We start from the raw sequence: 24,059 nt of genomic DNA on the forward strand, positions 1-24,059 counted from the left end.
AAAGTATCCGGTTTCTGGTATGCGCGCGCATCGCCGTAGCCATGCGCGTCGGCAAAATGAAAAAGTTTTTTTTTTCATTTCAATGAAAGATGATGTCTCAAAACCGCCAAACTCACTGGTTTGACTGGAATCCTGCTGCTGCACAATTTCAACGTGTTTTAATATGTGGTTATGATCGAGAATAAGCTTTATGTGGCCTCTCTGGACTCCCATATATTTGCACTAAGTTTAGTCGGGCACCATTTGCAGTCATCAGCTGACATTTGAAGCAAAAAAAAAACAAGTAAAAAAAAAAAAAAGCCGCGTCACCGCACCACTTTTTGGGCAAGCTCCATAGCAGAAACCGGAGCCTTTTTTTTTTTGGCCTTAGTCTCGGCCTAAATGTTGTTGATGACATGCTAATAGCAGAGATCAGGGTGAAATTACTGAAATATTTTTACTCGTTAATTTTTTGATGAGGAAAATTAGGAAATATACCTTTGTAATATCAATATTATATTCAATTTAGAATTGAAGGAATAAGTGAAAAATTATGAGCCATGATGAATGATGCAAAACTGTTTCTTTGACACTAAAAGGAAAAAAAACGGGTAAATTCGATCAAAGTTCGTCAAGTTTGTTTTAATTGTTAATTCAAATCATCAATCAAATCTTACAAACAGTCCGAGGGTTGACAAGACTTTCGAACATTCATGACTGTTACTGTTACTTCCAAAAACTATTGTTTTTGGTTTTTTTTTGGGTAACTCAAAAGCAGTACCTGTTTACAAAAAGCAGTCACTGAAGTTCTACAAATTAATTACGTGGAATCTTTTTTTTAATTTTAATGTTAAAATGGCATTAATTCCTGCAAATTCTAGGAAGAAAATCCATTGTTCATTTACGGCAGAAGTTTACTCGTCTGGCAAATTTTTTTGCCAATAAATCAATATTTTTTCAAATGCGTAATAAGGGACAGTTTAAAGATATCAAAAATGCTTTCTCTATCAACAGAAAATAGAATACTGAGAAAAAGTTTTTTTGAATTTTTCGGTTTTTTTGGCCAAAGAAATGATGACCTATCAACAGACAACCAAAGTTACATGTACAAAAGTTTAAGGTAGCAACAAAACAAAAAAGCGTAAAAAAACCCCTAATTTTCATTTTTATAACATCTTGTTTATATTTTGTAAACACACTTGATGTTAATATTGCTTGTAAGAGAGTGAACTGTTGTAAAATTCACTGGTACCCATATATTCAACCTTATTGGACATTAGATAAGTATGGAAAGTATAGTCAAACTTCTGTCGTAAATGAACAATCCTACATTACCTTGATGGAATGTACACGTAGATCATGATCACTTTGGATAAAACCAAGCATGTGATTGTATTTTTCGACTCAACTACACTTCCGTAAGAATACTACAACACAGCACCGTTGGTACCCTTTGGCTTTGCATGCATGCATAGCACAGCATTCATTAACTAAAAACAAAAACTATAACAGTACCAGTGACAAATGCATAAGGAACATTCATGAACTTATTGCTAAGAAAAAAGTGACCCTTTTTTTTGTGTACAAAAACAAAGCACTAAATTAATTTTCTTTACTGAGTTTACAATTCACGAAAATGCAATTTTATACGAATAAATATTAAGCTGTTTCCTACACCAAGTTATTTACACCTAGTATTAAAAAAATCTACAAAAATCGAGTCAAACTGCGACTTTTGGCTTCCGAAAGCTGAGCTATATGCAATGCAATTATGCACAATTTATTTTTTTTAAAAGTGCCGCAAAAATGAAATTACAAGTGACCTTTTCTTTAACCTTTGTTAGGCAATTGTGATTTGAACGGGACTGCAAAACTGGTTTTAAAATTTAAAGAAAAATGAGTGTTTTTCTGTTAGTGGTAATTGGAGGTGTATTATATAAATTGTGCTTTTATGGTTATATACATGTTCCCAGAATTACAACAAATGAGACCGGTTAAATGGTCTAACTTTTCATTCGAAATTGATCGTCGGTGAAAATTCTACATCACTTTAATGTAATTTTAAAGTAAAAAAACTGTTAACAGAAATTGTATCACATTGTGATGCACTGTAAGCGTGTACATTGTACATTAACTGAACTGAAATTGGTGTGTTATGTACTGCTGTTGTTTTGATTGCAAATGCAGAAATAAATTCCAAAACCATGGTATTGCAAGTAAAACATGTTAGCATTGTAGCATTTTTTTATTCCTATTTACCTGTCTTTAAAAAGGGTGTCTTCCTAAATTTAATATTATGAAAAAGCAGATAGTCTTGGAAGCACTAAAAATAAATGCCTTGAAAAATTAACACCATCAATTCCCAGAGAAACTAAGTCCAAAATAATACCTCCCAAAGAACATGAATGGGAAGATAAAATGTTTTAAGTATAAAGTATAAAGTATAAGTATCAAGCATCCAGCTAGTGAGTAGCTAGACCAGCCGAAAAAAACCTAAGTCCCAATCTACCCCAGACCCCAGGCCTCTACCCCTCAACTTCAAACTCTCTCTGGAGACTAAGTCAGAACAACCTAAGGGTTTTAATTACCAGAATCCTTACTTTTTTAAGAAAAACCCGGTGGTGTAGCGGTAAGAGTGTAAGGCTACATACCCAAGGGTTCCCGGTTCAAGTCCTACCCATGCACAATTTTGTCAGAAAAGATAGTATATATTTTGAAAAAAGTCTAAAAGCTCCTCAGGACGGACCCAGGATCTGAACCGGGGACATCCCGGTTCGGATCCTGAGCTCATCCTACTGAGCCAACTGCTTCTTGATAAATTTGTGTTCGGACCTTATATATAAACCTTAGGTTAAAACATTGCGAAACAACATGAATATTCATGATGTGAATATTCATCAAATGCAAATTAAATACAAATTGCTCATATAAAAAAAAAAATCAGTATGCAAAAATCTGGGTTTCGTTCAGCACTGCCGTATATTTTTACAGTAAATTCATCTGCTCACAGTCAGAAATTATAAAACTGATAAATTTAAGATGACTTTCTTACCAGAGTATCTTATCTTTGTGTATAGTGGGAGTGAGTTAAAATTAAAAACTATTTGTTTAACTTTTTCCTGCACTTTGATGAATTTCTCCCGTAAGAATGTAACAAGTCTGGATTTAGGAAAACAATTTGCTAACAATTTCACGGGGACATAAGGATTTTATTTTAATGATGCAAGAAATTTGTGGCATTGTTACAAAATCTGAATGGTTTAAAACTACCTTAAAAAGTAGATTGTTGCAAAGAAACCTACACATGGGTGTAATCTAATGAGAGCATCTCACATCATGAATAATTTATTAGCGTATCCTCAAACTGACCAATCAAACAATAGTGACCTTTGCCCTTGTAATGCATGCAGTGAGTATTAGGCGTCTAGTGTCCCCAAACAGACACACCAAAAATAATGTTTAGATATGGAAAGAAAAACTATATATACGGCCTTTACAGATTTTTGTAAAATCTACTTTTACAAATCATAATCGTAAGTGGTCCTAAAGTAGCTAAAAAATAATATACACAGTTCTTTTGGTGCACTTGTACAATTGGAAACTCTCACAAGGGAGTTGGTGAGATTGAATGAAGAAAGACTTCTCTTTTCACAACTTTGTTGATAATTGTCAGTGTAATTTGACGCAAGCTGGGTAATCTTATCCAAGTTAAAGTGAAATACAGATGTAAAGTTAACAGTAGTACAACGTAAATCTTAAAATGTACAATATACAAGCTTGGATGGTTCTTGGCCCAGTACGTTGCATTGCTTTTTGAATATTTTTCAAGACCTTTACTTTAGGTTTACAACTCCATGACCAACATAAAGCAAGGATTTTGTGCATGGTTCAGTACATTGGGTTAAACACTCTACCATAACCTACAATATTTTTGAAACTTCCAAGTTTGATAGAAAAAGCCAAGGCCTAAAATGTGAATGAAAAGTCAGTGAAACAAAACCAGTTAAAGGGGTTTCAATTCATGCAAATGCTTTTGTTTTAGCAAACTCACACGTGGTCCAATTTAGTGACGAGAAACTTTCAAGTTTTTTCAAGTTACAAAAATGCTTGAAGAAAATTCCCCATTCTGCAATTACCCTTTTTTCACCCATCACCTTTGTTTTACTTTAATATGTTGGATTTGTACAGAAAAGCCTACAATTGGGAGTCAGTTGTTGACATTAGGGCGCCCTCTATTGATATCAATCACAGTTTGACGGGCAAGAATGTCACAGTAAGATAGACATAAATATGCGTTGTGAATAATTTTAGACATTTCCTTAGCAGCAGAGTTTTCAAGAACCAAGAATTAAAACAGTTGTACAAAATCATGAATTTTTACATCATTTCCAACTCTTTCAAAATGCTCTTTAAATTGTATGCATATTTTAGGTACAGTCTCATTTGTTTGCAAAGTGTGCATTCATGTTGTGACAAATATGTAGTGGCTAAGCACTTTGATGTCAGTAACCATAAAAATTAATAGCTATAGATGAAATGCTACTTAATTCATGCCAAGCAATTGGTACTGTGTCAACAGAGGGCGCTATTCACACTTTACTCAGTCAACAGAGGGCGCTCTAATTGTAAACAAAAATGGGTACAGTTTATTTTAGTACATGGAAGGTGAATAGTTTGTCATTTATTACTACATGAATATTTTATTTATTTCTAAGAGAGACGCTACTATGATGTCTGGTAGCGTCACTTGATCAAGCTTAGCTTGGCACTCTTCATTTTCTCCAGTCGCTTGGTGAGGTGGCTGTTTTCCGTTTCAAACTCCTCGTTCTGGTCTTTCAGAGTGCGGATCTGTAGATTTAGAGGAATAAAAGAAACTAGTTGTAAATGCCCAAAAATGTTGGAGGCTGACAAATACAGGTAGAAATAAATGCAGACACAGGGGCGGATCTTGCATTCAGGAAGGGGGGGGGGGACTCTAGTTGATGCTACTCAAGCCCTACTTGACTTAGTTTAAGGCAGATGGCTGATAAGATGAAATCGGGCACTTGTCAAGCTGAGATGAGATAACTGAACAATGGAGGAATAATAAGTGGTTTTTTTTTAATTTTTGCCGTCTAGGTTGTGAGAAAATCAAATCGAACTGCGTGGATTCAGATTCATGAATTTCAAGGTTGACTACATGACCAGGGTCCAATTTCACGGCGCTGCTAAGCACACGATTTTCTGCTAACAGAGCCTCCGTCTATTTCATGGAGACTGTAAGCATAAGCACAGCAAAAGGCACGCTTACTCCAGAGGAAAAATTTGCTTAACTCAGTGACGTAACAATAGAAATCTCCAAGCACGACTGTTAGCACATCCACGCCGTGAAATAGTGCTTAAGGTTAGCAAATTTTTCTGCTATGCTAAGCACAACTTTTCTGCTAACTGTTAAGCAGCGCCATGAAATTGGGCCCAAATGACAACCCTTGATGCCATCTCAATTAACTAAGAATCAATGTACCTCTCGTTGTAGTTTGCGTCGTTCCTGTTTCAGTTCTTCTTCCACCCTCTCTCCCGTGTCTGCCGCCGTCTTGTACCGTTTCACCTGACCTTCTAGCCTCATCACCTGACCAACCAAAAAAAACAAGTAAAATGAGACTCTGACCCAATGCATTACACACTCACACTTTTGTACCCAAATGTTCAACAATCCAGTCAGTGCGGTGGTGTTCTGTTGTTATGAAGTATGGCAGTGCCCTTTGTACAAAAAAAATGCCACTTTTCTATTAAATTTTGTTTCATTTTAAGGAGCTGAGGTGGAAATAGCAGGATCTCTGGGACCTAGGTTGTTTGCTTTGTACCTCTCAACAAACGCTCATCTAAAACATATATATAAACAATAAACAAAACAAAGAATATATATAAAACATATACAGTTGAATCTCATTAGTACAGACTCTGTTAATACAAAATTCTGGTTATAACAAACATAACGCCTCAGTCTCGACTGTGCATTTATGTGCACAATGAATGGGACTGATGTTCCTCTTAATACAAAATTCTGATATAACAAACAATTTGGCTAGGTCGGAACGAGTTTGTATTAACGAGACTCGACTGTATATATATATATACAAAGAAAATGAAACTCAATTGACACAGATATCATAATGTTGAAGACGTCAGCGTCATTAAATATTTCACATTCAAAAGCGCCGTCTTTAACATTAATTACGTTCCTAAGGATAGACAAGTTTGATTTCACATTTAAAGGTACGCTATCATACCACCTTTTACGGGATTCCTTCTGTTCAACGAAGTTGTTACAAAATACCAAACAAGGATTGTGTAATGCTGCATTGGCTACAGACTATTACAGAGAGGGTCCACATTTAAAGATTGCGTTGCGAAAACTGCAAAACCTACTCTGGAGACTAATATCGAGAGGAGGACTGTTAGAGATCAAGACAACAATGTTATTATGTGTCATGTTGCAGGCGCCCCACTTTTCTCAAAGCCTTTCTCCATGTAACACAAAGAGTACTTCATGTCTGCCATATTTGAAAAATAGCTACTTACGTGGCCTTCTAGTGTTGCTAATTCTTGCTCCGCTTTCTGGTATTTGAATCTGTATTCATTGACTTGCCTACTGGCTTCTCCTGTGAAATATGAACATCAGAGAATCATAGTTCAGATAAAAGAACATTTAGAAGATATTAATCAATTAATCTAACAAATTTATTGATCAATCAAATTGTTTATCAATCAATTTAATAACCAAAAAGTTATCAGTCAGTTAAACCAATCACACAATTTATCATCAATTTATTAACAATCAATTGTCAATCAATCAGTCAATCAATCTATCAATTTTTCATTCAAATCTATTTATCAATACAATCAGTATCAACCAATCAACTGACCAATCAATTTACTAATCAGTCAATTTACAAATAATCAATTGCACAATCAGTTTATGAATGTACCAAATAATCAATTTACTTCTCAATCAATGACCAAAATCAATAGATTTATCAACTAATCAATTTCAATCTATCGACATCAATCAATGAAATCAATTTATTAATCAATTTATCAATCTAATTAATCTATCAATTAACCAATCACAATCAGTTGATGAATGTACCACATAATCAATTTACTTCTCAATCAATGACCAAAATCAATAGATTTATCAACTAATCAATTTTCAATCTATCAACATCAATCAATGAAATCAATTTATTAATCAACTTATCAATCCAATCAATCTATCAATTAACCAATCAATTCTTCAAATCAATTATTAATCAATCAATTTATCAACGAATCAAATTATCAACAAATAATCAATTCATCAATCAATCAATTTACCAATCATTCAATTATTCAATCTCCATCTTTCACAGTATTCAACATCCAATAAATCAAACTGACGCTTACTTTGGATGTCTAGCATCTCTATTTCCGGTCCGTTGACCGATGACGTCTGGGCCGGTCGTCTTCTCTCCGCTGAAGCAACTTTTTCCTTTTCCTCCTCTAAATCAATTTCTAATCTTCTAATCTGTTACAAAAAAAGATCAAAGATCCAAAGATAATAACTGACTTCTGGCTGCTTTGCAGCTATGCTTTGTTTTTTTTCCCAATTGAGTGCTACATTAAAGACCCATAGCCATGGACAAAGATAAGACAAAAACTTGACTGAAACGTGAATGTTTTACGTTTTCTAAGAGTTCTTTTCTCTCTTCTACGAAGCGTTTCAGCCGGACGTCCAGCGGACCATCACCGACCACCTCTAGGAGTTCGGCAGCCTCAGGCGAGACCACGACGATGGTACCGACTTTGGGAAGTTTGGGTTTGTGCGAGGTTTGCCCCTCCGGGAGGTCCTTGTCCGAGAGACGCTCCTCGTCACCGGCACCCACTAGGAGAAGACCATTTTCCTGAGAAAATAAATAAATAAATAAGATTTGGATGTATCAGGACTTGAATCTGAGACCTATTGGTTGCAGGTTTAGTGTTCTATCAACTTGCTGAGGTTTATGCCCTTAGAAGTTATCACCATCTGCTTTATAGCCGAGGGTCTCACATTCCAACACGCAGTCCTTCTGATTTGAGGCGTGCGATCACACCCCCACACCATCGCACACCTAAAAGCTTCTTGAGAAGTGTGAATAATTGCATGCCTGAATTTCCCTGGACCACAGATCACACACCTAGAAAACCACACACCTAGAAAAAAACACACGCCTAGAAAAATCCAGGTGTGCCTTTTTCCACACGCCTGTGATTTTCAAATCAGAAGGACTGAACACGAAATTGTAGACAATTTGACTGACCCAGGAAGTGAACCCGAGACCTAGAGAATGCAGTTCCAGAGCTTTATCAACTGAAAGCACCAGATTTTATCACATCACATTGCTGCTTTGCAATACACCCATTCCCGACATGATTTTACTGAATATAAAAACTTCAAGGCCCCCTAAGCTCCAAGCTGCAACATATATATTATACTTACTGCTATAAGGGTGTCTCGCTGTGACACCATTTCCTTCAAGTTGTCCACTTCTATCTGAAGGAGCTTGTTTTCCCTCTTTTTACTTTCTAGTTCCTGTACAGAATCAAAACACAAAAATGAATACCAAAACTGTTTATCCCCACCTCAGAACGGTCACTGGTACCGGAATAACATTTGATGTTCTACCAGTATCTGTGAGGATCTTCTGACATCAATGATGTTTTTCTGTTTACCAATAAGGTTCTACCAGAGCTCTGAGGTTCACCTTCAGATTGTCTCTCATTCCTTCTATGAGGTTCTACCCACACTCGCGAGGTTCAGTCATAACCTTCGAGGTTTCACCAGCACTTACCCTGTATTTATCCTTCGCTTCCCTCTGTATCTCGGTATCTCCATCATTGATTCCTCTAGTTCCTCCTGCAGGTCCTTGAGCATATGCACCTCAAGTGACCCCCAACCATCAAGGTGGCTGCAAGCAATGAGTTTCTACCCACACTCATGAGGTTAACCATAACCTTTGAGGTTTTACCAGCACTTGCCCTGTATTTATCCTTCGCTTCCCTCTGTATCTCGGTATCTCCATCATTGATTCCTCTAGTTCCTCCTGCAGGTCCTTGAGCATATGCACCTCAAGTGACCCCAACCATCAAGGTGGCTGACCAGCAATGAGTTTCTACCCACACTAATGAGGTTCAGCCATAACCTTTGAGGTTTTACCAGCACTCACCCAGTGTTTATCCTTTGCTTCCCTCTGTATCTCGGTATCTCCATCATTGATTCCTCTAGATCCTCCTGCAGGTCCTTGAGCATATGCACCTCAAGTGACCCCAACCATCAAGATGGCTGACAAGCAATGAGTTTCTACCCACACTCATGAGGTTCAGCCGTAACCTTTGAGGTTTTACCAGCACTTGCCCTGTATTTATCCTTCGCTTCCCTCTGTATCTCCATCATTGATTCCTCTAGATCCTCCTGCAGGTCCTTGAGCATATGTACCTCAAGTGACCCCAACCATCAAGGTGGCTGACAAGCAATGAGTTTCTACCCACACTCATGAGGTTCAGCCATAACCTTCGAGGTTTTGCCAGCACTTACCCTGTGTTTATCCTTCGCTTCCCTCTGTATCTCCATCATTGATTCCTCTAGTTCCTCCTGCAGGTCCTTCAGCATGTCAACCTCAAAAATCAAGGTGCCTTTCTCGTTATCCAGCTGGGCATTGTTCATCATTGCTTTCTTGTACTTCTCCTCCAAGTCAGCCAGTGCTTCCTGCGGGCAGCAGACACACATGCAAATGAGTATTCATATAAATGAAATATTCATTAGGCTAATGCATATTCATCATAGGTTTACTGTACGTGTACTTCTTTCAGATGGAGCACACTGGCCTGATAAGATGACAGAAATATACTTGGTAGGTACAGGTACGGTATTAACAAACCCGTGATGAATATTCACTAGCTAATGAATAATACATGAACTTGCATTATTAAATGTATTAGCAACAATCAACCTTTTCAATTGCAGGTAAACCTTGGGTTAAAAGCAGCCGGTTAATCTTGCCTCAAAATCAAAACCTGCCATTTTAAAAAATCAATTCAAGCAAACCAATTATACACCTGTTGCGGCTCTCGAAGCAAAACAATCAATTTCTTAAAAATAATCTTTCGAAACAGATGAAACTTTAAAACTTGATAGCTTCACTCCTTGATGATAAAGAGAAAAGAATTGGTTAGAGTCAACAAAGTCCTCCGGTTCTGATTATAACCGTTACGGTTATTCTGGTCACTTTTGCATAAAATCTGGCAGACCATCACTGCAATTTTTGGGGGACGGCAATAAGGTACAGCAAAATACTAGTGTTAACTCTATGGGATTCAGGCCAACAACATACAGTCGCATTGTTCATTTTCTTGTATCGTATAGGAATTGAATTCAGGCATGGAACTTCATGCTCGGAGGGCAAAAAAACATTATCCACGATCCAGGTCTCTTTGACAAATGATGTTACCTTGCTTATAAATAAAAGGGAAACCAAGCCACTTGCAACTTGGGGATTTAATGTATGGCTGAGAATTTACGGGTAATTTTATGTGAGCTTTTAGCCAAACGTTGTATTGAGAGACTATTGTGCAACATACATGTGCTACTGTCTTCATGGATATGTAACACATACAAAAAGTTATGAAGTGTACATGTATTACTAAAACTGCTCTTAAAGATCCACATAAAGTAAAGATATAATGAATGTACAGTTGATGGAAGAATTTCTAAAAAAAAAACTGTAAGAAAATGTACGATTACTCTAATTATAGAAAACTTCATGAAGAAAAAAAAACAGTCAAAAGATTGTCATGTTTTCTCTGCAATTGTTTACACAAAAATATGGAATTGTAAATACTATTGCATGAATGACTAGACCTACAACTTAAAAATATATTTTGACACACTTTTAATTTGGACATTCTGTAGTGCCCAGCATCTACGCGGTCAGCTAAAACCCATCTTACATTCCCAGATCCGACCATTATACACTGCTGTTTTATTATTTGCTCACACACTACGCGATCTATCCATGAGTGCTATCTTGACAATCCAAGTACCTCGAGTCAATGTAAAGTTAAAGAGGTTGTGGAATGCTCAAAGACATTTCACATTTCCGTCATTTTTGGGGTATATGTAGCCTAAGGTGTGATGAAATAAAAACGACTATTGTTTCTGTCATGAAATGAGTACAAAGGGTACTTTTGATACCTATTTTTCAGGTCCTGTTTCGACCCGAAAGTGCAATTTGTGTAAAAGTCGTCGTTGCGGGCAGCAAACAAAACACAGTAAATCGTGACGTAATAAACAGGACTCGTTTATGCTACTCTGCATCGGGAGTCCTGTTTATTACGTCACGATTTACTGTGTTTTGTTTGCTGCCCGCAACGACGACTTTTACACAAATTGCACGTTCGGGTCGAAACAGGCATGACAGGACTTGAAAAACAGCTCTCAAAAGTACCTTTTGTACTCATTTTATGACAGAAACAATAGTTGTTTTTATTTCATCACACCTTAGGCTACATATACCCGAAAAATGACGGAAATGTCTTCGAGCATTCCACAACCTCTTTAAGTCACAGTTCTCAGCAATGTACAACTTTTTTTTAATCAAAACCACAAATGTTTCAAAAGGATCTTTGAAACAGAAAAAAGAAACTCAGGGTTCATATTAAAGAGCATTAGAAGGGATGTGTGTACGGTATTTTGTGATTTAGTTTCACGTTACAGATATTTGGACTAACAATTTTTCTTTTTTTTTAAATACACTACAGTCATGAAAACTGTGATCTTACAATTTTGACTCGACCTCTATGCCTCAGCTACAAGGTCAAAACCCCTCGGCTGTATACCACTAAACTCCATCTACTAGAGGGAAAAGGAGCAAGCTGTAAGGAGCGCACTGATTGGTTAAATAGCAGGTGTCATTAGTATACTTTGAACCAATCAAAAATAGGGAAAGAAATCCACAACGAAAACAAAAATGAGGTTGAGCGAAGTGCAGACTTTTTGTTTGTTCTTTCTTTGGACAACGTACCAATTCCTCTGGACTGGGTTCTTCCTCACCCAGGGGCTCTGATGTATCACTCTGTTTGGACATTAAGACGGAGATATCTTTATACATGTACTGGAAATATGGACTCAAGTCCTAGCTTAGTCAAGGATGGGGCTGAATGGCAATAACCTAAATTTCACTGAACTGACTTTCTCTCATGCAACGGAATAGTGAACTTGACAGAGTATTCAATGAATGACACATTGGATTTTAACGTCTCAAAACCCAACTTGTATCTGTATGCATTGGTGCAGTATTTAAAGCTACAGTCTATCATTTGCAGCTATCCGAAAAGTAACTGGCGTAGTTATTGTTGAAAAACATACTTGGTTGAAAGATAGTAAGGGGACTAAACTCCCTGTGAAATTATTCTTTCTGGCAAGCTGCCATTTTGAAGAAATCAACGAAAGAAGGCCTTTCCAACGGTGCGTCTTAAGAAGCACCGTTGGAAATTTCCGTTAGTAGTTCGTTTTTTTCAATAGGCGAAGTGCAGGCGAAGTGCGCGCAAGCATTGGCACGACGCACACGCGCGCGGTTGCCATAATTCGTCCGAATTCGTCGGATCAGTGCGTGACATCGCGCAGCTGCAATCAGCTCAGTGAGAATGTGTCTCGGGCGCTGAATTCAGGCCCAATTTAAAACATGATTCAGCAACTTTTGATTTGAAATCGAGATCCTAGAATGTTGTTTTTCTCGAAATATTAACAGCTGAAGTTGAGCTGAAACTTCATCAGGCTAGTTGTTCAGTACCCTTCTTTAGATTTTGAGCACTATTGTTGCTTCAAACGAACAAAATGCACAAATTACAAATGATGGACTATAGCTTTAATTTTATCTTGGCCAGTATTCTGTCCAGCATATATGCACATCTTTTTTCTTAAACCTGACACAAAACTGTGAAGACAGGCATGTTGGACTATTTGTTCTTCATTCAGCACCATCCCAGTTCCAAGACATGCATGCATCCCATTGGAGGAGTCAGGGTTCCCTACATGCATCCAAGCGCCAATGCTTTATTACATGCAGACTACAACCACCTTTTGTCAGCTTCGTACGTGTCCATCCACTTGACTGTTCAAAGGTACCATTTCAGGTTGTAGGTCATGACCTCTGACCTCCACATGTTCTTACCCGGCAAAATGTTAAATCCGTCACCCTATTTAATACATGTATCATACTTAAAATGCACTTAGTATTCAAGATTAACACCATTCAAAACACAGGTTCACTTGATATCATGAAACAAGAGCATCATAAATTTCAAGGGACTCAGTCTCATTCTTCAACGTTTACAAAAAAATAACAAATTTCTCGATGCATACAGTTCGTATGTGTATTTATAGTGGTTAAGACTTAAGCAGACTTGAACATCACCTTCCAAGGAAGCATTAAACATGGCAAGTCGTGTGACTTGATGTGAGTGAAAGAAAAGTGGCCGACGATTTAGCACTTATAAGGAGCAGTACGTGTTGGAAAACCCATAGGCTGTTTCCCCACAGGAAAATTAACATACTTGTACAATTTCAAAGGCCAATAAGCAAGTTACCACATATGGAAAAATGTTGTTGGTTTTTTTTTTTTATTTACCTTGATGAAACAGTTGTGTTTTTATACCTCGGATTGTAAGAAGTCATTCTTTGAAAACAACCTGCTGTACTTTAATCAAACACAAATTGAACATGCAAATTAGGCCCCCCAAAAATAGTCGGTCTCTGGTCAGACCGAAGTTCCGGAATTGATGCGGCGACACGTTTTTTTTTGTTTTTGGGTGGCTTTTTTTTTTTCAAGCTTGTATTTTGTACAGACAAGGTGGGTACTATTTTGCTTTTTTGTGTCCTCATTATACATTGGTGTCCTCCATAATTTGCCTTGGTGCCCTTTATCATTTGCCGTGGTGCAATTTCCCCATTCCTTGGTGCTCCTTGGTACAAACATTTGAGGAGACGCGGCAATAGAGGGCGCTGTTGTAGCTTCCATGTTAATTTGAGGAGAAAAAAAGGTTGACGCGCATGATTAAAATCGACGCGCGCGCTGACCAGAGACCGAGTGTTTTTTTTTTTTTTTGCCTTATGCACGGTAAGATACTTTTTCCGTAAAAATGTGGACGCCTGTATCGCACACGTATCTGTCACACTGACTGGACAAATATCCACTTTTACTTGAGTCTTTTCAATTGATTACACAAAATGCAATGTGCAAGTCATTCTTGTATTTATGCTACCCATGCAAAAAATATAAAATGCGCATAACCTGTAATTGTCACAAACATTTATCACGTCTGAAAAAGGTTCTTAATCAAAGTAGCGTCAAGATAGGTTTTTTTCTTTTTTCTTAAATCAATATCAAAATTCATTCCTATTGAACTTTGTTAGGCACTGTCTAGACCCAAACCACTGAAATACAAATGTACAGTTGTACAACTCTAAAAACAAAAAGTACAACTCTCAAAAAATTATGTAATTTCACCAATAACCAATTATTATAATTTACCTATATGTATTACACTGGATTAGATTCAGGAATGAGACTGTCAATTGAAAAAAAAAGGTCTGAAACAGACAAAATGTCTGAAAAATGCATATTTTTCTATACTACTACTGTCTTTCTCTCAGATTCAAAAAGTCTGATTTCAGACAACAGTCTCAAAAATCTTGTGCCCGATTAGATGCGACACATTTCAATCAAGTTATCTCCAAGTCAACCAAAGGGCAATTCCACGGTTACTCAGGTTACATTTTTGATGTACTTTTGAGTTTCCTTGGGCTGTAATTACCTGCCTGAAAGGGTTTAATAATTGTTATCCTCAGGGTAGATAGAGTAGACCTAGACCTACCTAAGCACCAAAGATGACATCCAGAAAAATGTGCTATGTATGGTAAACAAGACGCACATTTTACGTTACATTTTCGTAACGTGAGTAACCGATTTTGTGCGTCTTGTTTATCATACATAACATATTTTTCTGGATGTCATCTTTGGTGCTTAGGTAGGTCTAGGTCTACTCTATCTACCATGGGGATAACAGTTATTAAACCTTTTCAGTAAGGTAATTACAGCCCAAGGAAACTCAAAAGTACATTAAAAATGTAACATGAGTAACCGTGGAATTGCCCCAAAGGTTTTCAAGCTTCCACTGAGAGACAGGACCTTCACAAAGCACCAGTGAGAAGTCCTTTTCACACATGCAGAATTCCACAAAGAAACCTCTTAGAATATTCAGCTTTTGCCTTGACGGCCAACTCAAAATTCCATTCACACATGCTAGATTTCACAAAGGACCTCTGAGATTTTTCACCTCGGATGTATGTAAATTTACCCAAACAAACAAAGAAACAATTATCAGATTGGTATCAATAATGCCCATTCACTGACAACTGGTTTACCTTGAGTGTAGCCGATTCAAACTCGTTGGAGTCAGTGCTGCCTCTTCGAGAGGAGCTGCCCCCACTGGAATTGGGGACAGTTGCCGGGAGAACTCCGGTAGATTTCTGGGGAAAAAGAGGAATTAAAAATGAGAGCCAACACTGTACATATTTGTGTTGACACTTACAATTCAACATGAATGTGCAGGTTAGTGTGTACGACTGCTAAACCTAATGCTAAAACCATTAACTTATTATATCTAGACCTGGCAAAAATATAAACTTTTAAGGACACAATGTTTGAAGACAATTCACATTCCTGTAAGTCATTACTTTTATAAGCAGGGAGCAAACCCCCAAATATTCGGCTCACTTAGAGTATTAAGTTCGTGGCACATCATGCCGTTCTTACCATTTTTATCATCCTACCCAGAACTCTCACAAAGAAATTCACTAATAGGACATTATTTTCCTGTCCTACGTGGTCTGTGGCGTCACTATTTTGATGTAAGATAATCCTAAACCATACCGAGATGAATAACCAGTTTTCTTTTTTTAAGACCTTATCACAAAATGACTGTTACATTCAAATACACCACTAAGTTTCCTGTTGGCACTGGGCCATTAAAAATATCCTTGATACCAAGTTTAGACACTTACTATGTTCAATGTATTGTTATGATTTCTATCATATTGTTTTCTGTTAATATCTCCTATTAATGTTGTTGCCACGCCCTTCCAAACTCATTATATTTCAGAATATTGTCATGCATGACTTCATCTGCTATAAAAAAAATCTGATGACTGCAACAATTATTTGATGTACAGTATGTCTTGCTAATGATGGCTTGTTTAATGTCACCACTCCTTAGACTATATTTAAATGTTATTTAATCACATAGTGAAATACATGTAGGTCATAAGATGCTGCCTTTGCAGTAGCTCTAACACTTGCTGGAAACCATAAATAAACCTACATATAAGTATGGCCAAGTCGACTTGAAATAACATCGTTTTTTGTGTGCTAAACAACACAAATTAGAAAAATCAAGCTTTCCTTTTGATAATATACTGTAGTTCCTGGACTACAAAATCTCACATCCATTAAAATCCTACAAAACGTATCACTGGATTTTGCAATATTTGAGGTTGTGTGGATTAAACCATCATTTCAACTCAAAACAGGTTTTGACAAAAATCACTAGAAGTAACACTACTGGTGGAACCAGAATACATTTGACAGTACTTTGACCTTGACAATTTAGAGAATTCCCAAACCTTTAACATTCTATACTCTGGTGCCAAATTTTCTCCATTCATAGTGAAACCCCTCAACCTTTTTATCACGAGACGTCCTTCAAATTCAGGTCGCGTAAACAATAACTACAATGAGTACTGGGTGGATGCCAACTGCAGATATGGCTCCAGAATTCAACTTAATGCTTTTTTTTTTAACAACCAGCAAAAAAAAAAAAATTGTTGATTTAAAAGTTAAACCATGGGGAGAATACACTGTACATAATGAACACATTAACATAATAATAACATGTCTGCAAAAAAATGTGGACTAAGTTTGCATACACACGTTTTAAAGGGAATGTACATCATTGGCTTTTGCTGTAATTGTCAGAAATGAACTATTTGAGGGGTTAGTATAATATATCAAATATTGTTACACTGACATGTTTGAAGTTTTGTGTTCGAAAATGCTGGAAAAAACAAGAAAAAACAAAAATGTTCAAGATGTCTGGTTCCCTGACTCCACTAAAGATGAAATGGATCAATTTATAGATGCCGGAAAATTGTAAGGTAAGGGAACCAGTCTAACTGGTCTGCACTCGTTCATGAACATGTAACCAATAGCAAACAAAATTTGGACTGAAACAAAATGGTAAATTTGGAGCAGTTGTTGAAAAATAGTTAGTTTTTTCCAACGGTGGTCGGCCGACCATCATTGGAAATGTATACAAAAATACCACTTTTCTTGAAAATGACTTCACACTAGGTGCCATAATTTTACAGAATGCTTTAGACTGTCATTTACCAACATCCTAGTAAGGTATTTCGTAAAAATTTGGTAGTTTTGTTTTTCGATGTTTGCAAATGTTGTATACTCCCTTTAAATTAGGCTTGAACTAAATATGGGGTTAGGGAAAAAAATAAAAACTAATAAACAACTTGTGAAAGCAGACAGTGCATGCAATGAGAATTATTGAAAGCTTGACATGCTATCTTTTCATCGGGGTGGCATTTGGGCCACTGTGCAATCAATGACGCCACTGTGTTATGTGTAGAAACAGAATCTCTATTCATACATGACTTGCAATGAAAATACACCGGATATCAAATACAGCTGGGGGTGCATGCATGGGGACATAATGATTAACATAGTGAGGATTGCAATCTAAAAACATACGGGACAAAGTGCCACACGATGATAAGTCAAATAAGAACACATGACTAAATACCTAAACAAAATATGTATATGTACGATGCATAAAATTTGTGTACATATCACTAATTTAAATGTATTTCACTGAATGGTCAATGAAAGTAACAATGTATGTTATTTCCAAAAAGATATACTAAAAGTCAATAAAAAATGTAAGAATGGAAACGGTAACAAAACCGACATAGAAATATGATGGAAGAAAAAAAATTGGTGGTAGAACATGCATTTTGACAAATCAAAATATATCACAATTTATTTGGCTTACAAAAAAAAAATGTAAAAATAAAAAAAAACACATAAGGCCAATAAAAAAAAAATAATCGGTCTAAGGTCAGACCGAAGTTCCGGAATTGATGCGGCGACGCGTTTTTTTTTTTTTTTTGGTTTTTGTTTTTTTCCAGCTTGAATTGTACAGACAAGGTGGGTACTATTTTGCTTTTTTGTGCCCTCATTATACATTGGTGTTCTCCATAATTTGCCTTGGTGCCCTTTATCAATTGCCTTGGTGCAATTTCCCCATTCCTTGGTGCTCCTTGGTACACAAATTTGAGGAGGTGCGGGAATAGAAGGCGCTGTTGTAGCTTCCGTGTTAATTTGAAGAAAAAAAAAAGTTGACGCGCATGTTTAAAATCGACGCGCGCGCTGACCAAAGACCGGAGTATTTTTTTTTTGGCCTAAGAATAACTAATTGGACCTTCACAAGATGTACACACTACCCCAACAATTTGAATAGCATGCCAATTTACCATGATTCTTAGTCGGTGCTACAAACGATCCCAAATAAGGTGAGCAACGAGTGATGAGATTAAGAAAAATTGCATGAAACAGTGCTAATGCTAGACAGCTAGAATGATCACTAAATCTATTGTATATGGTCCAATATACACTAAAACCCTAACCAACCCAACCCTTCAAAATCCAACTGCATGTTTTGTTGGAATCTGTTGGAGTGAGTACTGCACTAGTAAACTGATTAAATGCTTTACATGGGGTCAGGCATACCACCATAATCAGAGTCCAACAGTTTAGGTGTTGAGTTTACCATATGGTGTTGGATTTTGCAAGAGTAAAGAAGGTTCCTAATAAATTACTCAAGGGCTTAGGGTTAATACATGCCTATGTACTTTACACACACTTTTTGCCCACAAAGAAAAATAGAAAAAGATGAATTTATGTCATAATTACACATTGAAAGCTCTACTTCGATTGTCAACAGCTAGAAAACATGGCTAATGGGCACTAACATATTTGCTGACTTCCATTTTCTAAATATAAACCAGCTGGTATGAAAATGATGCAAGTCAAGTGCGTGGGATCGACCCTAGAATGATGAAAAGTGACCTCTCTGATCTCAAGTGACATTTAGAACAAGACACACCCACAACTTCAGTTTGAGTTCATTTTGAGCTACTTACGCTTTTCTTTTCTTCTTTCTGTTGTTCATATTCCTTATCCATTTGTTCTTCTGCCTGGAAAATCAAACACAGACAAGTTTTCATTTTAAAATTCTTTTAGGAGGATCCGTGTATGCACTGAAAACAAATATACAGAGGTGGAGAAATAGTTGAATCCTTTAAAAATGGAAATTAAATGATTACCTCTTTTTGCAGTTTTTCAAGCTCCCTCATGCGGATAGTTCGCGCTTCGGCCCTCGCTTGACGCTTTTTGGCCAGTCTAGCTTCCGCCTAAATTAGAGAAAGAAAAACAAAAACGTAAGTCACATACATGTATGCGATTTTAAACGGTGGGAAATCCGTGCAGGAGGTTGGGGTGCTAATAAAACGGACATTTTAGAACAATTTTTGTGTTAAGTTTTTGCCTGTAAATATCCTCAAATGAAAATATCACAAACACAAACGAACACCAAAACAAAGTTCAATAAACAAGTGAGTTAAACAAAAGAAAGATATTTTTTTGGTCACCTTCATATTTCCTTCAATTCGTGTAAATCATTTTCCCTCCACAGTTTTCACATAGGCCCTACTACATTTTTGTACATTTGTGAATCTCATTTTATATATGCTTAAACCGTAAAGACAGATCAAATTGTCAATATATTCTGCACAATAACAGACAACTCCCCCGGCTGCGATTTCTTGACGCCTCGCAGTGTGAGGCATCGACTGCACACCACCTGCTCACCACACAAAGTGGGCGTTCATATAAAGTACATGTAACTGGCTTTTATAAAATACGATACAAGTACCGTACATGGGTAATTGGTTATCCCTGTTTTATTGCATTATTATGAGTCATTGCATATATTTACATGTCCTAAATTGACAACATAAATGAATTGCTGTTGGCATTTCATATGTGTTAACATACCTTGTATTGGTCAAATGGAAAGAATTTGAGCACAATAATCTTTCAATACACATTTCATTTGAACACATCATATCCTTATTACTCTAAATTCTGCTAAAATTCCAACACCTTTGTGTAGATTTGTAGTACTTTTTATGGATTTCGGACCGTTCAAGTATCAGGGTCGTATAAGGATTGGGAATTTGGTTGATTCAGGAAACATCCGATCAAAAGTAGCAGGAAATTAAAGTTAGGATTTGTGTGAAAAGCTTGTTTTCAACAATTCATGTACATGATGTCCTTTATGATGGAACTCGATAAAATTTGCATACAAGACCTTTTTACAAGAAAAAATTTCAACTTTTTACAAGGTTAGGCCAAAAAAAATAATAAGTTGGTCTCTGGTCAGCGCGCGCGTCGATTTTAATCATGCGCGTCGATCTTTTTTTTCCCAATATGTTCCGCGGTAGCTCCAACAGCACCCTCTATTTCCGCACCTCCTCAATTTTTTTTACCAAAGAGCACCAAGGAATGGGAAATTGCACCAAGGCAAATGATCGAAAGCACCAAGGCAAATTATGGAGGACACCAATGTACATGAGGACACCAAAAAAGCAAAATAGTACCCCACCTTGTCTGTACAATCCAAGCTTAAAAAAAAAAAAAAAAAAAGCTGCATCGCCGCGTCAATTCCGGAACTTTGGTCTGACCAGAGACCGAATATTTTTTTTTTTGGCCTTAGTTTCATTTCATCCCTTTCATCCATTTGCATGAAAAGTCTGAAAATAAATTTACATGCTCTCATTAACCGTATGTTTATTTTGAGAATGGAAACCAGTGAAATCGATGCCTACCTCCTGTGTGATATCAGACAGTGCCTGGTCCTCTGCCTTATATGCCCTGTTGGTGGTTCGTTTGCGACCACTGACCCCCGGGCTGACCCCCGGACTGAGCGCGCCCGGACTGCTGCCCCCATTGGTCGTCACCGTGCTCATGATTCTAATGGTATTGGTAGACTGCAGGACGGGCACCAATGAAATTTGAACGAGACCAGTTATTCCTGTACAGCTTAAAAAGGGCACTGTTGAAAGTCTACTGTTTGAAATTGTATGATGCACGTAGATGATGTCTCCTCAATAAGGTTCAATTCTGCAGTTTTCTATGACGGCTCCATACCTGTACATGTAAGAGGAATGAAAAAAAAATTGTATTTAACTCTTTGAACACAGAATGAATTGGATTATTTTATATGTATATGAAAAGAAATGCGCCTATCAATTCTCCATTGCCCTTGCATCTCGCCCGTGAATGAAAGATGCAATGTGATTGGTCAAGGGAATTAAAACGCCCTAAGTCGACAGCTGACCTGACAGACTGACAGACGGCCGAGTGAAGGCTGCGGAGCCTATGCTGGTGAGCAAAATTCTGGTAAATTTCACATTTTTTGTTAACATTTGAGGGTTTTCAACCCACCCTAGACTAGGTACATATCTACACCAAAGTAGTACATGTGAAATACTGGGGCCGAATATTACGTGAAGGGAGAGTTTGGAGGTCGAAAAAAACCTTACAATTCTGGAAGTAGATGTTGATGTAGTACACACGTCAATAGAAAACTTTTGGGCTTCCAAGTCATCATACATGTACATTCATTCCAATATGCTCGCGTCAGCTAAGCGTGTTCTTTTTGTCCCATATGCCGTATATTATTACCGTGCTTATTCAAGTCATTATAATATACACAATCATATTGTCGGTATTGGCAGCATAATAATAATTTAAATAAGGTGTTTCACAGTAACATGCGCCATCTTGTTGGCGGGGCAAAAAGAACACACGTTGCTAGACACGGGCACATTTAGAATGAACGCATGATGACTTGGAAGTTGGAAGCGCCAAAGCTTTCGAAAGACGATGCGTACACAGCAACGCGTGTAAAATTGCCCCGCAGGCAAGATGGCGCATATTTTCGTGAAACACCTTATTGCAACTGCAAGTAGGTGATTGTAGGCCCGCAATGTCATGAAAATTGAAATGTAGGCCTAGGCCTAGGCCTATTTATATTTTTTTCAAAGGCTATTCCAACACTGTCCAACGTCATTGACAGACAAACTGACAGACATGACCATGATGACTGAGCATGCTGAGTGAACAAATGAAAAAGACCGTGAAAACAAAAGCTGTGTGATTCCCCTAAGATACTTCAGACGTAAAACATTTTTACTAGACCTAGGCCTACATCATGTGTATCATAATAAATAAATGTACACAAATTAAAATTTTTTTTTTTCTTTTTAGAATTTTACACACGCAATAACACAGTCTGGGTACTGTCCTCTCTCCATCCAGCAGTATGCATTACCGTAATGTACGTGAACCAGACTATGATTTAACTGTACCGGCCAAGCTTCACACCAAAATAACATCCTTTTTACGTCTAATTCTGACACTCGTTATGCTTAAAATTTACCATACTTGAGTCCATGTAGTACATTCTATCAGACGTTACAAGCAGAACCAAAGGAGGTTTGAAGTTTTCCCTCTATCGGGAAATTTCGACCGCATTCCTTTCTCGTGTTCAGCACTCAATGTCAAAATTCTTCCTGTTTTGCTAAACGAGTTCATTGTCGCTGGTTCCTAAAAAGTGTGAACGCTCTTCACGTACCGCCGGGCACCACTGAAAAGGAGACAAAAGCAATTCCCGGATGTTAAATATTGTTATAGAGGGCGCCTGGTATTTTTGTGGGCGGCGACCATAATATGGGGCCTCGGGTTATTAGGACTAAAAAGAAACAATTTTTTGTGCGAAAATAATACTAACAATAAAAATTAAGAAAAATCTAAATTCCCGACTGTAAAAAAGAGGTCTTATAACAATAATGTGCGCTCGTTAGCATTCGGTAGAACTGCGTGAATGCCCGAGGGGGGGGGGGGGGGGGGCAAGGGGGGGGCCCTTATAGGTTGGGGGGGGACAAAATGTCCCTGCCCCCCTCTGAAACTAGTAAATCGAGAAAATTATGAGAAATACAGGAATTTTGGGGAAAACATATGTTTTGCCTCCCCCCCCCCTAGAAAAAATCCTGGCGACGCCCATGCCAATTGGGGCCTACTTAATTGGCATACCACTACTCACATCCGTCCCCGAAACATTTGCCACTTTAATTTTCCCCTCCATTGTCGGTCCAGTGAATGACAGTTTCTTTTCATTGAAGCGGTGGTCCCACGTACTGTCCATCACCACGCCCTTTTTGTCCATGGACGACAACACGGACGTTTTAAAAAAAAAAAAAAAAAAAATGTGCACTTCCTCCGTTTTCTTTAAAAACCATATACACTCTCATCACAGCCGAACCGTTCAACGGCCTTCGCGAGAGATTATTATTATTGTTCCGAGTACACGCACACGAGTGTCTTTCAGAAGGCTTTAGATATTCCATTAGCTGTTTTCCAAATAAACGAGTTCTCCCATGGATGGAAGAATTAGAACACTCCCAAGCCTGCCTCTATCATCAGTGCCTATGACTTTTCTTTCTTTCTTTAGGTTCCCTGAACTGACCATGGAAGTATAGCCATGCTGCGGTGAGGCCTTAAAGGGAAAATACAACATTTGCAAACATCGAAAAATAAAACTACCAAGTTTTTACGAAAAACCTTACTAGTATGTTGATAAATGACAGTCTAAAGCATCCTGTAAAACTATGGTACCTGGTGTGAAGACATTTTCAAGAAAATGGTATTTTTGTATACATTTCCAACGGTGGTCGGCCGACCACCGTTTGAAAAACCTGACTATTTTTCAACTACTTGCTCCAAATTTACCATTTGTTTCAGTCCAAATTGTGTTTGCTATTGATTACATGTTCA

The 24,059-nt window shown here is 37.4% G+C and overlaps 1 protein-coding gene across 2 annotated transcripts; it reads right to left on the reverse strand.

Moving 5' to 3' along the window:
- Window positions 1-600: 600 nt before the first annotated feature.
- Window positions 601-22,857, reverse strand: LOC119719234 (leucine-rich repeat flightless-interacting protein 2-like). Of its 2 annotated transcripts, none has more exons than XM_038188607.1 (12): window positions 22,671-22,857; window positions 21,050-21,371; window positions 19,487-19,573; window positions 19,304-19,357; window positions 15,458-15,562; window positions 9,572-9,742; window positions 8,477-8,569; window positions 7,683-7,901; window positions 7,405-7,525; window positions 6,541-6,620; window positions 5,483-5,587; window positions 601-4,827 (listed from the first exon to the last, which is right to left on the reverse strand). In XM_038188607.1, the coding sequence occupies exons 2-12, from the start codon at window positions 21,188-21,190 to the stop codon at window positions 4,723-4,725; spliced, it is 1,281 nt and encodes a 426-aa protein (XP_038044535.1). In that variant the 5' UTR covers window positions 21,191-21,371; window positions 22,671-22,857; the 3' UTR covers window positions 601-4,722. The 2 variants fall into 2 exon arrangements, with proteins under 2 accessions (XP_038044535.1, XP_038044534.1); XM_038188606.1 differs by having other exon boundaries at window positions 22,666-22,856.
- Window positions 22,858-24,059: the final 1,202 nt, after the last annotated feature.

This window comes from Patiria miniata, unplaced genomic scaffold (genome assembly GCF_015706575.1).
Source record: "Patiria miniata isolate m_02_andy unplaced genomic scaffold, ASM1570657v1 HiC_scaffold_8, whole genome shotgun sequence".
In the NCBI taxonomy this organism is placed as follows: Eukaryota; Metazoa; Echinodermata; class Asteroidea; order Valvatida; family Asterinidae; genus Patiria; species Patiria miniata.

Excerpts from the sequence above, each read along its gene's own strand:
- LOC119719234 (XM_038188607.1), bottom strand. The coding sequence starts at position 21,190 with ATGAGCACGGTGACGACCAATGGGGGCAGCAGTCCGGGCGCGCTCAGT. Across the intron at positions 19,574-21,049 it reads TGTCTGATATCACACAGGAG|GCGGAAGCTAGACTGGCCAA; the intron begins GTAGGCATCGAT and ends TCTCTAATTTAG. Across the intron at positions 4,828-5,482 it reads GACGCAAACTACAACGAGAG|ATCCGCACTCTGAAAGACCA; the intron begins GTACATTGATTC and ends CTAAATCTACAG.